We start from the raw sequence: 19,377 nt of genomic DNA, 5'->3' as shown, positions 1-19,377 counted from the left end.
CTGGCTGTGGGCCACATGTAGTCTGTATTGGCCAACTAATTCAATCAGATTTACGGAGAGTGGCGTCATGTGAAAAAGCAGCTCCAAGGAGACCCTGTCCTTACCTCGTGTGTGTGTGTGTATGTGTGTGTATATGTGTGTCTGCCGCAAATCTATTAAACCCCTTCAGCGACGCTAAGTGCAGGGTCCCATCTCTCTAATAGCAACATATTACAGTCCATTTTGTTTATAGTCCCTGCTGAGCTCAGACCTTTAGCAAAATAAAATATTTGTGTCTTTTGGGCGGTATGCTTGAATATCTATCAAGCGATGGGAAGCTTTTAAAAAAGAATATGTGCTGTATTATTGATGAATAAGCTTTTATTTACAAAGTAACAGGTGAAAGATAAATGACTAAAAAGGAGAGAGTCGAAGTGGCAAGACTTTTCTGTCACTACTAAGGAAAAAGGAAAGAAAATAGACAAATGGAGCCAGAGTGAAAGAAAAAGAACAAGAGGGCTGGAGATGGATATCAAGATTGATAAGAGGACGGAGAGAGAAGATGGAGAGGGAGTTTAAGTGATAAAAAAAAGGGTGAATGATAGCAGGAGTGGGACAGAGGTGCAGCAGGATAGGGGGATGGATGGCTTTTGAGAAAAGATAAAAGCGTCCCACTCTGGTTTTAAGATTTTAACCCATGGCCCCTCACTGCGACCGATTACTCACCCACATCAGCACAGCCCAAACCTAGAACACATCCATCGCTGCCGCTGAGCACACAGCGGATGACGTCAGCCAAGACGCCTGCACACACCTCGGCCTGGTCAGGAGAACAAAGGACAGCGAGCATCTTATGATTCATCCTCGCGCTGAAGGAGTACATCCAATGAAACGAAAGAATCGAAGCAGAGGAGGGATGCATACTGATTCTGTAGATTCCCTTGGGCTCAAAATACTGTAAGCGGAGCTTGAAGAAAGTTGAATATAATTGATGGACTGTGTAATTGTGGTGGCTATCCAAGCCCTATCAGCTTTCAGGTCATCAGACAGAGAGAGCAAATCAACGGTGGTGTGTAGTGTACAGAAGGGAAAAAATGCATGTTGAATACTTGAGAAAACGTAGAATGCTCTCGACTCATGTTACGTTATCAATGTGCTGCATCTGTCAGTGTAAAACCATCAAGATAGATCAGTATCAAGCAAGCACACATGGAAATATTCGAAACCATATTTAAAATGGTTGTTCATCAATAATCATAATGAAGAACCAAACCTGGCTTGACTCTCGAAGATAGGCAGCATCAAAGTTTATGGTCCTCAAAGGATTTCTGCCATCCCTGCCAAGTGTCATCGTAGTGTGTGGTTGGCTTTGGCCGACCGGTTCCATTATGGTGACTCTTTTCTTGGACTGGTCAACTCGGAGAACAGGTGGTTGGCCTTGGCCGTGTGACAGTGTTGGACTCACCCTCAGCACAACTTTGACCTGTGCACCAAAGGAGATGGAAAAAAAATGAGAATATTGATATATATTGAATATTATTTCCAGTATGTGGAGCATGAACTGTTGAATACTCAGTGAAATCTTTTAATTTGACTAAATTAAACTCATGCAATTATTATAACTTGCTGCTTTTTAGCCACACAGACTGCATAGTTTTAGAGATGGCAATGTCGGTCTGTTTGTCGGTTAGTTGGTCCACCACTTTTGAAATATCTCAACAATTATTGGATGTATTGCTGTGTACTTTTGTCTAGGCATTCAAGGTGCCCATAGGATGAACCCTACTGGCTTGGGTGATCCCCTGACTCTCTTGTAGCACCACCACAAGGTTTTTGTTTTTAGTGAAATGTACAACAACTATTGAATGGATTACTGTGAAATTTGAGAAATACTGAAAAGTCTAACTAGGCTAATATTTATATTATCCTATTACTAGCATGCTAGTGCATCCAGCTAACAGTCAGCTAGTGAGCAGCTACGGGCTGAGAGATTAAAGGGTTGCTGAAGGAGAAGTGAGCACAAATATTGCACATACGTCTGTACACATACTGTATACTAGGGATGGGAAGATTCACCAATTGGCATTGGTGCACCGGCATAAACATTCACAATGCAACTCCCCCGATTAAAAAAGTGTGCACCATGCAGAGACCTTTACAGGGGCAGGTACTCAAAGTTAAAAACGGGCACATGGAGCACCAACATAATTTACAGCATAACCTGTTGAATTATAGCAACCCATATTCAAACAGAATGTCACATCGAATCAGACAACAAACCACATCATATTATATCATAGTCCCCCACCCAACAAAACCGGAGGGGGACCATGATTCGCTCTCTATTGTGTGTGCGTGTGTGTGTGTGAGTGTGCGTATGTGTGTGTTCTGTTGGCACCTATTAAACATCACACAGCCAAAAGCAATATTCTCTGCAAGCTGGATGAGGCACATCCTCATCATAAATTGTGAGGACCAAGGTTTTGTCATTGTAAGGGTAAATGAATGGCTGGATTAGCCCAAGGCTTCGTGTATTTTTGTCTGAATGACTCAGTTTATAATGTGTGGCTGAACAGCATATAAAACAATTCGCTTTCAAAAATAAAAGCCCCTGAGTGGCGAAAAGGCTGCTCCTTTAAAGACATTTAGCATATACGTATTGTTTCTAAACAAAGATAATGCAATTTCTCTGATCTAGAGCATAACATGTAGCTCTTCAAATCCCATAATTACAGAGAAATTTTAAAAAAAAATTACAAGACATATAACAAGTGGGATGGAAAGAGGGGAATCTTTAAAGACTATAAAATACAGCTAAAAATAACAGAGAGGCAGAGTTTAAAAGTAGTGCAAGAGACAGACAAAACCACACAGCTATAAAGTCTTATCTTAAAAGAAACCATATAAGTGAGGCGCAAGCAGCACATGGCTGCCGTTTCAGAATTTATTTTAATTTAGCAGCTCGAAGCAACACAGTGGAAAAATATTTATAAATCCTTGAACACCATTTGCTGTATTTCAGAACACATTTTGGTTGAAATACCTTATTAGATGACAAGATTCTTTAATATACATTTTTCCCAACCAAAATGAGAGAAGAAATGATTGATTATTGTGATTATTTCCCACTATATATTTTTTTCTGATAGTACTTTTCTGCTACTTCTACCTCTAGTCAGCACATCTTCAAGGTTTAAAAGCTGGGATGTGTCATTTTCAGTTGTTTCCAAACATGCTTTTTGTCAGGAATGGAAAAAAAGTCTCCAAAGTATTTAAATATTTACACAGAGATTTTGTTATTTTGGGGGTTTTTTTTGCTGGAGTCTCACTTATTTCGTTAAGGTACAGTTACAGAAAACATCATGTTAATAGAGTTGTGTAGTGTTAGTATCTGTATCTCTAAGTCCTTTTATAGCAGGTTTCAATTTGACTTTTGTTAGTGGGAATGCCCTTTAGTTTACATTTGGATTTGAACATTTTGCCAACAGATTGTGCCTTTGAAAATATTTACCTTTGAATTTTGTTTATGTCTCTCCATCACCTGACACCTGGCAGGGTTCAATGTTTTTTTCACTCGCCCAGTGGGGCAGTGGGTCAGAAATCTACTTGCCAAAGGTCAATTTTTATATGCTCCTATACAAATTACTTTATTTATTAGTGGTTATCAAATAACAACAATTAAAGTTAATTGTCATTTTTAATCTTTATTTATGTAAATGAAACAGTACAAGGACGCAGAGCGTCATAGATGCGAAGCAACAAACATTCACCTACATTTAACTGAACACTAAGTTCCTCTGATCAGCCCAGTTTCCTTCAAATAATGGAATAGACTCCCTAAAAATACAGTTTTTGGACTAATTTCCCCCACTCCACTCTCCACTCTCTTTCGTGTTTCTCGTTCTCAAGAGTATTTATGGCAGTGAAAAGTTCCACGCTCCACTGATTCCTCTATTTGACAGTGCTCACATGATCCTGAGGGATGTTTGTTTCACGCATCACACTACTAACCTACTCAATTCTTGGCCAACGGTGCGTGCCAATATAGTCCGATGTGTGCAAGGGGAGGGTAACCTGACGCACCAGATGGTTTGTTACACAGAACCATCTGAAAAGTTGTCTATGGAAGCTGTTTGGTAAAGGGCAGGCACTTTTCAAAAAAATACTTGGCAGGTGATTGGATGAACCATATGTCTGTCACCATCTATCACCATGCAAGGCAGCTGAATTTACAACGCTGATTGGTCCGAACCACCTGACAAGCCTGACAAGATGGATTCTCGTGTGATCTTGTGATGTGATCTTGCGAATTCAGCTGCTTCGCAAGGTAAAGGGGCGGAAGCTATGCTGTGTGCCAGAGTACGAGAACATAATTTATGAAACAATGATTGAAACTTTTTTTTTTTTTGCCCGATCAGGCGAGTGAGTTGCTAGATTTATTAGCCCAATATTTACTTTCCCCAGGCAATCGGGCAAGCCTTATTGTTGAACCGTGCCTGAGCTGCTTCACATGTGTTTCTCTTTCCTCCCTAAACTTTTTCTTTGAATCTTGAATCGGTTGCGTCTTCTTTACGTTTCCTTGTTTTTCTTTCAACACTGTTACATCCTGAGAATCTTCCTAGCTTCTGTCTCTTTGTCTCCTGATTCCTTCACTCACTCTGGAAATGTAAAAAGCCTTCCTTTTAAAAATCTGACAGAGCATGAAGCAAAACTTAACTTGTATGGTGTTAATTACAGTAATGTAACAACACACAGTGGGAATGCATCAGCAGGCAAGCTATCCAAACTATCAAGCTAACGTTAATTTAACATTAATGGTAATGTAAAGCAATTTTTAAAAAATTCATTTCACTGAGTTATTTTCTAGCTACTTAGTTGTCTTTTGTTGGACATTGTTATTTGGTGCCGCACATGTCAGTTAATGTCATATATAGAGCTGTCGCAATAACTGTAATATTGCAATACCGCGCTATAGACAAGCCAACCGCGGTGGAAGGCAAACAAACACCACAACCGCACCATGTTCATGTTTTTTTCTTTTTTTCCAAGAGGCTACCAGTTTTCTACATTTCTCCATTTTCTACATGTGTGTGTATTAAATGTTCCGTGGCTTCCCTGGTCTGGTCTGGTGGCTCCAGAGGATCCTTTCTGCCTCGCACGACGGCACCCAGCCCTCGTAGTAGAGCTGGGCTCGTGGTGTGCTGACCGGGGTTCCGTGTTGATGCTTGGTAATTAAAACACATCTGTATGAATATTTTGTCTTGGTTATATGTTTAAACTCTTCTGGGTCACTGCACGGCCAAGCCGGCGGCCATTTTACATGCGAGATAAAGTAGTTTTCCACCAACCACACAATCTAAAGGAGCATCCTGCCAGATTATATTCATAATTCCCAGGTTTAAGGGGACTCGGCTCGGTAGACCAACGTTGTTTCCTGCCACAACACGATTGAAAGTGTTTTCATTGTTCGACAGGTACTGCTGCTCCATTCAGCCCACACATAATCAGACTAACATACCTTGATTTTCACAACAAAAAAATAAGGCTCTAATACCACATAGACCGCATACTGCGCTGTTAAACCACCCTGAACCATTGCAGGGGAAATTCCTTCACCACAACAGCCCTCGTCATATATGATCCTCTGAATTGATTCATTCGTCTGTTCCATGAAAACGGCTCCAGGCTGCCTTCTAGCTTCAGCACAGAGGGTTCATTTGTTTTTTAAACCCAGCGTAGCAGGAGTGAGCGGTGGTTTGTTTGTTACTCCTTGTTAAAGCTGTCTCTGTGTCGCATACAATAATACAATGTTCAAATGGGAAAGAAAAGCAGCGCTCCTCGAAGCTACAACAGAAACTACAGGAGGAGTCAATCTGAGGTAACAACTGTGAAGTGTAAAGCGAACACCTTGACAAAAGGGAAATTTGGACATCAAGGAGCAAAGAGGCAGGTGCTCGTTCTTTTGCAGTGCGTGGAATTGCATTGTGTTGAATTGCACTGCACCGCAATAGGGTGAGTCGTTTCGCATTGGTAGTTGCTTCATATGTATCTTTAATGTATCAGATTGTTGGCAACGCATCCAGATGCATATCGCATCCGCCTCGGTGATGGAGATGTACATCCCTACTGTATACATTTACAGTATACAGGAAAAGGCTAAACACTTTGAAGTACTCCGAGACACCTTGAAAAGAAAACGTCATTATTTATTGAATGCGAGCGGTGAGGTCTTCTGCTTTTACAGAGCAACATAAGTGATTTCAGAAGAAGCTCGTGACCCCTTCAGGTAAGAATGAACGGCATCAACTTTAACTTTTCAAAACAAAGACCAGCAGCAATGTGTCACAAACAGAAACTCATGAAAAAAGAATGAGTTTCAGGACAGCACGGTTTAAAAATATCCTCATATAAAATTCAGCGAGTTTGAGCCAACACGGTGTTTGCGTCCCCAAAAAAAACTATAATATCCAAGATATCCGAGAACACCGTATAGACTGAGAAAACTCTGTAATTTATCTGTATATATGCTGCAAATTCTTCAAACTTGATGCTTAAAGCTGACTGCTATGATGACAGTGGCAATGCTTTTTTTTATTTCTATTTATATATTACTTGTGGTTTAAGCCTTTATGTTTACAAAAACAGGGGTTTTATCGCAGGAGGCTGACATAAAACATAGCTGTCAGAAGGAGAAGTAAGAAAGTCTGACTTCAGCACTGAGCCCCTGCTGCTCAGCCGTGGGAGGTTGAGATACTATTTTATGCAACGTAGCTTGTAAGAAACCTCGGTTGTAAAAGGGGAACCTTTGATTTGATTTATTTGGATCTCTTTTAGCCCACTGGCTAATCTTCCAAGAGTCCACACTTGGCAGAACAAAGTGGTAAATGTCAGAAAGGATCAGGATTGAGCACGTTGGATGGTGAGCTAAGGATGGTGTACTTTGCTATTGTGAATGTTTACAAGTGGAACACACAGGGAGGCAATTTAGTACCTTTTAATACATCTGACAATCTGTCCGTTTGATTCATAGCAATAAAAGAATTTGTTAACACATACAGTATGAAAATTTTATTGGGCTGACAGTTGAGAAGAAAAATGTCTGACTGAGATGCCAACATATTTCTTTTAGGCTGCAGTGGGTTGATCCAGTTAGTGCAGATACAGAAACTATACATGCACTTACAACTGCATGGTGATGCATACCTCCTGCTATATTTCTGCATGGCGTGACATTAATTTCTTAATGCAGTTCTCTACAGGAAGGGGCTTTGAAGTCTTAAATTCAGTTACATCCTGACTCTGACAGCCATCTAACAAACCTTGTCTATTCTGCTATTCTGCAGGAAGATAAAGCAACATATATCTCACAAAAGACTGAACAAGCTGAATTAAAGTTAGAAATCGGTTCTAAAATTATTCATAATCAGGATTCAGGTCGATAAGATTGCGAGCACTCCTGTGTGCGCCTGTCGAATATGGTTTTCTTGAAACAGTGCAGGACTGCATTACACCACGATGACATCATCTGTCCATTGACAGTATGAAAATCTGAAAGCCATATTCCATCTGCCACATGATAAGTTCCCAGTGTCTGTGAAGGATTTTTTTTCCCTCCCTTCCTCATATTTTTTTTAGAAATTTTTTTTTCTGGCATTTTTGCCTTTATTGAATAGAGGATAAAGAACTGGCCAAGAGGAAACAAGGGAAGAGAGATGGGTACGACATGCAACAAAGGTCACTGGCTGGAATCAAACCAGGGACGTTGCAGTTATGTGGCATGTGCAGTAGTAATTCAGCTACCAGGGTGCTCCCCCTCCTCATAATTTCAATACCTTATGCAAGAAGTGGCTCCCTAACCCTATTGAACATGTGTCAAACTCTATTTATGAGGGTTAAATTATTCAAGAGACCCTTTTACAAGCACAGAAAATCCTCCTCCGCTCTCACACACATATATTCTTGCATGCAGAGGCACACAGAACTGAGTGCTCGAGCAGGTGTGGCTGGCGGCGGGGTCTATCTGAGCCTTTATCTGTAACTCTACACTAAACCCAAGAGTCCATCTATGAGACATGGCGAGAGCAGGCAGTAATATTGATCTACCCCGGTTTCTCCCAAAGGAGGTGAGGGGTGGGGAGGGGAGGAACAAGATGGAGGCATTAGCACCGCATTACAGTGTATCATAAAGGAGGGGTGATATAGGATCTCCACCAAATTGGCTGTGATGTCTTTACTCCGCAGTATGGGTGGTAAAAACACTTGGAAGATGGTGTTTGTGGGTGAGAATGGTACAAACAATCCAGACCATTGCAATATAGGATACAAAGTGACCAAAGTAACACAGGATGTTCATCATGTGACTGTAATTTTCTTCTGATAGAACATTCACACTCTTCTCAGCAGACAATGTCAACTAAAATGACTATTTGTCGAACTTTTGTATCTTTAAATCCGTCTATATGGGATGTCTCTGTATACTGGAGAGCATACAGTACATACATATCTTAATGAGAAACGTTATGGCAGAAAAACAGGTTGCATACCTCTTCAATTACTGGGAATGTGGTGTATTATTGTCCTGTGCTTATGCCACATGGTCAAGAGTTCAAATTGATTGATCTTTGAACCAGAGCTATGCTGGCCTTTGTGAGCGCAGCTAATGGCTGAAGTCTACTGCTTGTGCTATGATTAAAGATGGAGGATAAGTTAAGGTGCATTTCTGGAATCTGAAATTTACAATAATAAATTGTGATGATAATGAGATCAAACTAAGAAAACATTTGTTGGGCAAAATACCAGCGTCACATGAAGCTGTGAGGTTTGTTACAAAAACACAGCAAAAACTAGTGATACAACCACTGTAAGCAACAGTCACATTTAGCCTAAAGGTCTTTGCAAAAGTCATGTGGCAAACAGAACAGATCATGATTGGTTATACTGAAACTTTGCAATGTGATATTTTCCGATAACTTATCCTCCAGACTTCCACTCCTCCCAAAAGAATCCCACTGAGCAGAGAGGCAGTTAAAGGGGATCTATTATGCTCATTTCCAGCTCTATATTTTTATTCTTTGACTCCACTAGAGTAGCTTTGCATGATTCACATTTCCAAAAACTCCTTATTTGTCTTATACTGGCCCTTTATGCAGCCCCTCAGTTCAGCTTCTGTCTCTTAACAGGCAGTTTTAGCTCCTGTCTCTTTAAGGACCCCCTCCCCTCCTGATTGGCCAGTTTTCCAGAAGCCAAGGGGCAGCTGTATCAGAGTTGTGTTAAGTTACTGCCGATGAAAACCCAACATTTCCTGCTTTGTAACATTGTAACATTATATATATATATATGACTCAAAATAATCAATAATAACAGTTCCCCTTTAATGAGATCACTTTGTGATCACAGCTTTAGGCTGTGTATAAAGGTTGATGGTTAATCCATCAGTGACAACCAAACTTTAAATATTGCAAACACAGACTGGTAAAATATTTAAATGCCCCCAAAAACTTACTATGAGCAATCGGTTCATACATGAACACACAGCTTTCAGCCAAATTTAAAACAATTTTGGTTATTTCACATGAGAGATTTCTGTCTACACTGCTTTTGTCTGTGCTTTTCTCAATGGTTTAAAGTGGGCAGGACTCACTTGGAAAAGGTATTGTCACTTACTTTTGTGCACCAATCAGGATTTAGCAACAATCGATCCAAAATGTGATAACAGTTGTACAGCTCTTTGTTTATGTTGTCAGAACTAGTTTGTGTCTGGCTGTGAACCTTTGAAACATGTGAAACCCTGTCATCTCTCTGCTGTTGCCTAAAAAATGTTTTTAAAAAGTGCTTATTTTATTCTCAGGCAATAAGACTTTTCAATAGTCTGCCATTAGTGGCAAGCAGCCACTTACACTCTGTTGTGTTTATTAAATACTGTTTCTTTCAGTTGTTTATATATAATGTATGTAAAACTGTGTGTCATAGCGTAACTGTATACTGCGTGTACATTGACTGGAGAGCAGCTAGGCAGTTTTTCATTGTATAGATATGCACTCGTGGCATTTTGATGCATATGAGAATAGACTCCTTGACCTTCACCATAAAGCAGATTAGCAGCATTTTGACTGTTAACTCTTTAAGAAATAAACATTAAGGATGTTTTGTTCTTTTATTGTTGTTTATTCACTGATTAATATTTAATGTTAACACTTTGAAACCAAGTTTTTTGGGGCTTTAATACTGATCTGTGATTGAACCGCCTCCCTTCAACCAATCAGTTTGTTTTTTCTGAATGCTTAAGTCTAGATGTAGCCGATCATTGATCCAATATGAATCAAAATCAGGGCAGTTTAATAGTAGATGGAACTGTAACCAAATTGCAACCAAACCAAATGTGATCTGCAGCGACATGTACAAGTATGTTCGGAGGTCTACCTTGCCAACATTGGGCGAGTCTTTGGTTCTGGTGGCAGCTTGAAGCAGGCAGGAGGGGACGGGTGGAGGGTTTTTCTGGACAATCTCCCTGAAGCAGGTGGAGAGATGAGCAGGAGCTGGATCAGAAGCCTGGCCTTTTTTCCTCGATGTCAGGTTGAGTTTCTCAGCTGCCCTGTAGGGAAGGAGGGAGGTGGCATGTCACAGCACTGAAACTTAGCCTACTGTGTAACCAATGTGGAAATGTTGTAGATTAAAAAAAGGCCAGAAAAATAAGTAACTGACATTGATTTTGAAAATGTGCAAACACATAATTGAAAAAGTGTTGTAAAGAGAACGGTAAGTGATTTTATATAGATGAAGGTAGATTTACTTGGCCAAAAAGGACATGGCAGCAGAGTTGGCGATGGTCACCACTCTGGAGATGTGAGGGATCTTGGAGTTTGTCTGTACAATCCCAGCGTCTCCACAGCTTAATGCGACGGCGTCTGCAGCCTGCCAGGGGAGAAAGCTCATTATAAAAATCAAAATCTGTAATTGCACTCCAGCACCCACTCCAAAAGGGGCTATTATCACAGGAATTACTCCAGGGAAGAGCAAGGGGTGTGTGAGCCTAAGTAGGGCATCCATGCTGAGAGCATACTGGGTTAAACATACTAACTGCTAGCTGCATATGGAGTGTGAGGAATAGTTTATGATGGCTATAGTGACTGTTGTCTGAGTTTGTCTAAGAAGAGATGCAGTAAACATACTGTCACTGCCTCTGACACACACACACACACACACACACACACCCTCAGTCAAACAGCATTATGTAAAGCAATTCCACTCGCATTGCTAGCTCCAAGGTGCGTGTTTTAGCACTCATTCATAGCTGTACTAACTGTCTCTGTGTGTGTGAGTGCAACACGGACTCTTCATGACCTTTTCAGCATGCCTCTGCTGCTGCCCAAAATGGAGTCACAGAGCCTTGCCGCAGGCCAGGAAGCCAACATCTTAGTATTACAGTGCTCTAATATACCGCTCTCCAGCTCCATGTCTCATCAGTGTCTCAGCTTTTTTAGGGCAAGATAACAACGTCAGGCTTTTTTTTTTTCCTGATAGCGTCCAACCATGAACTGCCAATTAGTGCAGTAGAAGACCTACAGTAATAGTTGGTTTGAAGGGAGACTGGGAGCAAAGTTAATATGAATAACCAAAGGTAATATGTATAGATATTGGACTTCTCCACCCCCTCCTCTCTTCTTTTTGACGCATATCTTCTACCTTTTTTTATCTTTACTTTCTTGCTACTCTGCTTTCTTTCTGTATTTGCTCTCATAAGGTCTTTTATTCTCTCTTGTTCCTTTCCACCCTCTCCCCCGCCTTCCCACCTCCCCCTTATATCATCCTCTCCCTCCAGTCCTTCCTCCTGCCTTCCATCTTAAACACTTCATTTCCCTTTCTCTTCTTCAACTGTCCATTTTCCCTCTGCCCTCCTTTTTGTCTCGTCTTTCCAAACTCCTCTCTACTTTCACTCCTCTCACATTATTCCGCTTCAGCCGCACAAACCCATATTGATCTGCTCTCATACTGGACTGGCCTAGCTAATTTCTTATGCAGTCTTGCAACAACCAATGCATAATATGCTGTACTGTTATTGTAGAATTTGATTAGACAACAGAATTAGGAACAGCAGGTTAATTACAATAATGCTTTCCTTTCAATATATTTGTTTTACCCTATGAACTCAACAGATTTGTAAAAAATTCCGCCAAAATTTAATCACCAACATAAAAAACATCTAAAACTCTCCTTGTGCAGGTTTGTAACCTTTTTATATTGTGGACTTGAGGGAGGTGGGGCTTGATCTGGCATGTCTTCCATCACAGTAATGCATATTTCACCAGCCGCTCTGTTAAATATGTCCACCCCCCCACTCCTATTGATCACAAGTGCTTTTTGACTGCCTGGCTTTTATGACAAGGGTAACTCATGACTCAATTCCATTCCATTAGCAAAAGTACTTTTAAACAACGTCCTCAGCCATGGGATCTAAATAGGCTCTGATTAGGCACTATGAATCATTGGCTTGCTGACATGTGCACCCTTAAAGACGTACTTTAACCATATAGCTCATAAAAAGGGGGATGCACACTTGAGGATGTGTTATGTGTGATTTAGTGCTAAGAGAAGGCTTTTAGGGGTACCTGACGGTGAGGGTAGATGGTGACACCATCAGTGTTGGACACAGCTTTAGCGGCAGAAGAGACCAGCTGCTGCTGCTCTTCTACCCAGCGGTCCATATCAAAGTTGGCGAGCTTGGGCCCCCTGCGTCTGAGGGTTTGAGGGGTCCTCTGAGGCGTCCTGGGGCTCCGAGGCGTCTGGGGGCTGTGAGGGCTGTGGGTTCGACTGCGTGATTGGTGCACAGCCGTGGCAGCTTCTCTTGGAGATCTGTCACCATGTTTTGTCTCACTTTGTCCCAGCAGTGTGCCAGCGCTGAGGCCAAGTTCAAAGGGAGGGTTAGCTAATGACTGACCCCTGCTCAGAGCCAAGTGGACGGCCTCTTGCTTCAGCTGAGTCAGTTTTGTACCGCAGGCTCCACACTCACCCTGATCCCTTTCTCTGTCCCTGGCCTCTGTGGTGGACCGGCTGTGAACGCGGAGGTTCTCATGAAGAAACGCAGACAGGTCACTTGAATCCTACACAATTTGAGAAAAAGGTGGCAGGAATAATTTTACATTTACAAACTAGGGACTGACCTGGCAATTAGGTGTTGGAAGTAATCATTTACAGTATTTATTCCTGCACATTTCACATCTCCCTGTAATTGACATTTGCTGCATTTTCACAAAACAGACAAAACTAATAAAAGCAAAAACATGCAGCACAAACTTCTAGCAAAGACATAATAACAAGCTAATTTGTTTTGTTTGATTTCAGCCTTGAGAATTTCATGAATGATCACTGAGCATAGGAAAATTGAGTTGTGGGAAGACACTGCAAGCAATCTTAGCACTTAGCAAACTAATAATGGAGTCAGTTATATTGATTAATACTTCATAAGTGCAGTAAGCAAAAACCCAGTGACTGTACCTTTAAAATAAATGCAATGTGTCACGAATCTCCACGTCATCTCATGAATATTCATGGTGAAGAACATGCCACCAGGCAGAAATGATTAAAGAAACATTTTTATTTAGCTTAGGCATTATAAACCACTCTATAAACAAGAGAACAATTTGTATGTTTTTTATTTTCTGTGAATGAGGGCTGGACAGTCATTCCCCATTATCATTTTGTCATTTTGTCATAATGATTTAAAGATAGAGGTTAGTGTTGTAGACAGTTGTTATTTAAATTGCAGCTAATGATCAAATTCAATTAAGAAAACTTTGACAACTTGCAGCTTAAAAAAAAACTAAAAACAAAACATTTTTGACATTTAAGTTCTATCCCTGGACCCACGCTGTCAAATATAACAAAATGAAATCAAATCATCGCTTTTCACCTCACGTTTCATCCTGTCAAAGACACTCTCGTGTCACATCCTGTTTGGTCTGCCCTTGACACCTGCTAACATCCAACACACTCACTCCCTCCCTTCCTCGCTGCCCGTTCACCATCCATCGTGCAAGTTGCCAGCACATTGCCAGTGACCCATATTCCCCCAGAGGAGTACTGTAGGAGCTCTTAAATCTTATGTAAAACAGAGTCAATTCAAACTCTAAAAGACCTTCAGACTAAATGTATTTCATGACATAAAATTCAGTGGCATGTTTTGTTTTTTTTCCTTTATTCCATGAAATATGCAAAACAAACTGCAAATTCTACCACCTGCAACTTTAACTTTCAGGATTTAGTGCCTTGCTTTTCCATTAACAGAAATGATATCAAGTATATAGAATAATAAATGTGCTGAACTAGCCAAATGGGCTACTGGACTGAGTTTCTCAAAGCATGTGAAGACTTTCCATCTTAGCCAGACTGCAAGCCCATATAAAAAGATGACATTATAGCGCCTTGATGCTTTTGAGAAATTGGGCTCGGATCGATAAGCCTGCATGGAGCTAGCTGGCTTATCAGATTTCTACTGACCGTCTGCGGCCACAAGATCTCTCTCCTGCCTGCACTGTGTGTGTGTGTGTGTGTGTGTGTTGTGCTGGCCTGTGGTCGCTCTCTAAAAACATGACGCTATAGCTGCGCCCCATCCCACTTAAGAGGACAAAAATAAATAGTCTTTCCTCAATGGAGCGGACTGTGGAGACGACAACAGGGATGTTGAGATGAAATATTCATGCCCATTTTAAACCACTCGCACAGGAATGGCACTGGTTTACTTTGTCGATTGGGGTGTGTTGGATGGATGTTAGTGGTGACAAATGTACAGAAGGATGTGGGGAAGTACATGTGTGCATTCCTCTTAGAGGCAGGACTGTAAGGACTCATGTGCCCACATGAACATGTTTTATTGTCATAATATCAGAAAATGTGTTAAAAGTGGCAGTTTTATCGACAAAGTCTACATGTGTGTGATTATACAGCATTATGGCTGCAAATAATGATTATTTTCATTAACAATATGTTTTTTTCTAGATTGATCTATTACTCATTTCTTCTGTAAAACATCAGAAAATAGTGAAAAAAATGTATCACAATTTTCCAGACCTCAAGTCAACTTATTATATTGTATGTTTTGTCTGATCAGCACTCCAACCCCAAAAGATTTTCCTTCCAGTTTCAATATAGCAGACAAAGAAAAACTGCAAATAGTCACATTTCAGAAACAGTAAATGTAAGGCATTTTTGCTTAATAAAATTACTTTTCATTTTAAAAATGACTTATTGTTTCACCTAGATTATATACTGTATATATATTCTGTTCAATGTTCTTATTTGTTATAAAAAAAAATAATAATTAAGCAAGCTCATGAATCCAATTATTTTGGGTGATTAAAATAAGATTTTACATCGCATATAGTTAGATAAAGAATATGCAGTGGCATATTTATGTATTTTTATTATATTGTCAACTATTACACAATACTACCACCTGCTGAAAATCCCCGAGATGTGTTTACCTGAATGATTTTTGATGCCAACACTTGGCAAACACCATTTTGACAATAAAATGTTACTCCATCAAGATTTGTTTCAGCCTAAAAGTGAGCAGACTGGGTTTGATTGCATTTATGGTCCACTACACCCCTGACCAGCTCCTCTCTCATTAGATCATTACGGTTACTGACCTTGCAGGAGAAGTGATGGTGCACAGCCAGGCTCAGAGCTTGTTTCTTCAGAGCAACAAGGGTCGCTGAGCACTTCTCACAGCACGCAACTTTCCGATCAGCCCTCCCAAAGCCAGGATTCATAGTGCCTCTACATAGAGTGCCACCGCCAGAGGACATGATACGGTCTCCTAAGGATCCAGGGAGAGACTTGTAGGACGGGACAGCGTCTGCTCTCTGGCACATATTCCGATGTGGGTCGCCCCTGGACCCTCCGGCACCCTCAGGAGTGGGGCGCTCCTTGGGATGGCAGCCGCAGCCTTTCCCTTTAATACTTGGAGAAAAGCCGGCGGACTCAATGTGATGCTGCACTTCTGAGCTCTGAGAAAGAAATCATTTTAAGAAGGATGTATGTGGGCTTTGGCAGCGGGAAATTAGATATCAATCGACGTGGACAACTGTAACCACACCCAAATGTTTTTTTCTAGCAGTGCAACAATATTATTATCATATAAAAGTCTATAAAAAGCAAAAAATTGTTACAAATGTTAAACAAATTCTTCTCTTAATGAATAAATCTGACTTACCCAATGTGTTCCTCTGACCGAGGCAGGAAATCTCTCTCCCCTCCGAGTCAGAGATGACATGACAACTTGTTAATATTTAAAAGGACATCCGAACAAAGGCAGGGTGCACTTTTATATAATTTTGCCAAAGCTCCATGGACATAAAACAAAAATACTTCACTCATGGCAGGCTTAAATAAAGAATATAATCAACTAAGAGGCTGGAGACACTATGTCAGAGGTGGAGTGATGACAGTGGCACAGTGGAGGAGAAGGAGTGAGCGCACGGGAGGACGCTCATGGATTTACTCGGCTATTTATTAGAAGCTCCTCAGGGAGGCGGTAAGGAGCAAGTGTTCAGACAAACATTCAATTGGATCAGGCGTTGAGCAGTTTATGGTTGTAATTTGAGCGAATATGTCTTTCCTGTCAGGTATGATTTCTCTCTTACATAATAGTTCCTCACACTGTAGGCTATGTAATGGTATTGTGCACCTTCTTGCAACAGGAATACTCAGATAAACCAGCCTGTATGTGTACAAGGGGACATGCAATTCCTGTAGCATCCTTCTATATCACTGCAGCAACCAACATGATGACATTTTGCATCATGATGTCATTATATTCCTTATCATGAGCCATCTGAATTTACTGTTAAGTAGCACTGGAGATCACCTTTGGCAGTAAGCGAGAATTATAAGAACAAATTTATGCAAAATGGAGGAAAAGTCTGCACATACACAGCATTTTTAGAATTATAACTCAAGAAAGTAACAACATATATAATAATATAAAAGTTAAAGGAGCACTCCAACAATTAAGTATTTCACTTCCAGAAAGTTAGGAGACTCACAAGGGACAGAAATAAAAACACAATGGTCAAATTTGGTGCAACAGAGGCCAAGAAAGCCTGACTTTTAATCCTTAGTATGGGTCGAGCTCCAGAAACCCTGGATCCTACATTTCCCATAATGCAACTCAATACCTTCTTTCTTTAGATTTGAAGACTGTGGGAGCCATGCATTTGATTTGTGTTAAATGTAATATTCCTCCCGAGCACTAGGGGTTGTATGGTAAAGGTCAGGTTGGCCACAGGTCATTTAAGTTCATGCCAGTAATCACAGATGTTGCTGATGGAAAGAAGCAAAAAGTTTTTGACTATGCTCAGATATATAGTTTGGCTGTATTTGTTTTAACTTTATGTTGAAAGCTTATTAGAAGTAACGGACAATACAGGAAACGGACATTGGTAAGAAAATTAACGCTGTATAAATGCAGTATTGGAAAAGACTGAATATCATTTCTGAGTGCGCGTCTAAACAATTAGGCCCATTAGCAGGCAGTAGTGGCTAAAGTGTAGGACAGAGTCATTAGAAAGACATTAAGGGTTATTTTTTCAGATATGGCAAAGTTCCAGAGTGTGTGTAAAATCAATGGAATCAATAAAATAACTAACGAGTTGAAAAAACATCAAATGTTGCTTCACGTGTCTACCAGAAAAGTAGCAGTTTTTTCTGCTTTTACACAGATTGTTCAACAACACTTTAAAAAAATCCACATTAATGGAAGAAAAAAGTCTAAAATTGGAAATTGTTTGTTGGTTTTTATTTATGAATATGGAATTTCCTTGCAGTCACCAACCTCCGTGTTATTAATATGTGCAGATACATCATCAAAGAAATGTTTGGCCTTTTTAAGCAGCAGTTAAAAACAAGGTAGGCTGTTGATTCTATTTCATATTTACAAAATAAGCATGAAAGAGAAATATCTTTGTATAGCTGTAGTGGAAAGTTGGATGGATTTAACGATAAGCTAACTCCATGATACAATATGTTTATATTCTCCCCTGGAAGTCACAACTTTTACAATATGGAGACTACAGTGACTGGTCTCTCCTACCATCGGGTATATGCAAACTAAATTTTGGACTTGCACTTATACTACATGGACCACTATCTCCTTCTTAATTAGGGTTGATAACATTGTTATTATTTATTTAGCATATTCCTAGCCCATATGGTTATTCTAATGTTAAATTATACATGTGCATTCCTTTCAGAGGCAGCACTGTAATGACTGATGTGCCCACATGAACATTAACGCACGTTTTAGTGTCATAACACCTGTCAGAAAACATGTTTTTATCAGCAGTTTTATCAACAAAGTCTACATACAGTATGTGTGTTATTATTAGGGCTGCAACTAATGTTTAATTTCATTATCAATACATTTTAGATTGATCTAGTAATCATTTGGTCTGTAAAATGTCAGAAAATAATACAAAAACATGTCCAAGACTGCAAGTTGACTTATCATATTGTATGTTTTGTCTAACTTACACTCCAAACCTCCCAAATTTTTCTTCCACTTTCAATTTACAGAGTAGATTAAGAAAAACAGCAATTAGTCACATTTCAGAACCAGTCAATTTAGGGGATTTTTGCCAGAAGCATGAGCATACTTCTGTCGTTCATCCCCTCCCAAAATGTATTATGCTCAGGGGCAGATTTAGTGAACACTGTCTTGCTTTATTTTCACCCTTTCCCCAACTGGGAATGCTGGTTTTGGCAGTGGTAGAAGAAGTACTCAAAACTGTTTTCTTAAGTAAAATGAGTAATACTGCACAGTAAAAATCCTGCATTCAAATTTTTGCTTTTAATTTTCAATAATGCTGGATAGTTTAATGAATAATAATGCATCATGTTTTTATTGGTTATATTTTGTGAATAAAATCCGAATCTGCAACATAACCAGTAACATTTATTTGTCAGAAAATTATTAGCGGTACAATGTTTTCCTCTTAAGTTGAAGTAGAAGTATACAGTTGCATATTTTTTAAGTGCCTTGGGGGCCTTTTGTAAGTCATTTCGGGGGACAATTAGAAAGAAGGGTAACATAATTCAATGTTTTTCATATCTAAACATCATAATAAATCTATAGCTGTTTGGGGCTCTTTTAATTGGGGGCCAGATTATGCCATATTATGTTATGCTTCTTTCTTTTTTGCAAATAAAGAATGTTATCGTGTGTTTTCTTTGTGATAAATATGTTTCCTCCACATTTTGTCCAACGTTTCCACAACAGAGCATTTGTTTTGTGTGATTACGGCAGCGACAGATGGTCGGCGGGCTATATAAGCTGCGCTGCGCTGCTGTGTGAGTAATTACGGTAGGAGACGTCATCCTCCTCCCCCACACCGCAGGCTCTTT

The 19,377-nt window shown here is 40.0% G+C and overlaps 1 protein-coding gene across 3 annotated transcripts in view; it reads right to left on the bottom strand.

Annotated features, from left to right (window-relative positions):
* LOC122999559 (kinesin-like protein KIF26B) overlaps positions 1–19,231 on the bottom strand; it is a 34,064-nt gene extending 14,833 nt beyond the window's left edge. For all 3 annotated transcript variants that reach the window (XM_044376556.1, XM_044376557.1, XM_044376559.1), the window contains exons 1-7: positions 16,190–19,231; positions 15,624–15,983; positions 12,585–13,076; positions 10,769–10,890; positions 10,399–10,570; positions 1,253–1,462; positions 706–799 (exon numbers count right to left, since the gene is read on the bottom strand). In XM_044376556.1, the coding sequence (XP_044232491.1) occupies positions 706–799; positions 1,253–1,462; positions 10,399–10,570; positions 10,769–10,890; positions 12,585–13,076; positions 15,624–15,983; positions 16,190–16,249 (1,510 nt within the window). In that variant the 5' untranslated portion in view covers positions 16,250–19,231. The remainder of the gene's footprint in view (positions 1–705; positions 800–1,252; positions 1,463–10,398; positions 10,571–10,768; positions 10,891–12,584; positions 13,077–15,623; positions 15,984–16,189) is intronic.
* Positions 19,232–19,377: the final 146 nt, after the last annotated feature.

This window comes from Thunnus albacares, chromosome 16, assembly GCF_914725855.1.
Source record: "Thunnus albacares chromosome 16, fThuAlb1.1, whole genome shotgun sequence".
Taxonomy (NCBI): domain Eukaryota; kingdom Metazoa; phylum Chordata; class Actinopteri; order Scombriformes; family Scombridae; genus Thunnus; species Thunnus albacares.
This window is presented reverse-complemented; position numbering and strand designations above follow the sequence as displayed.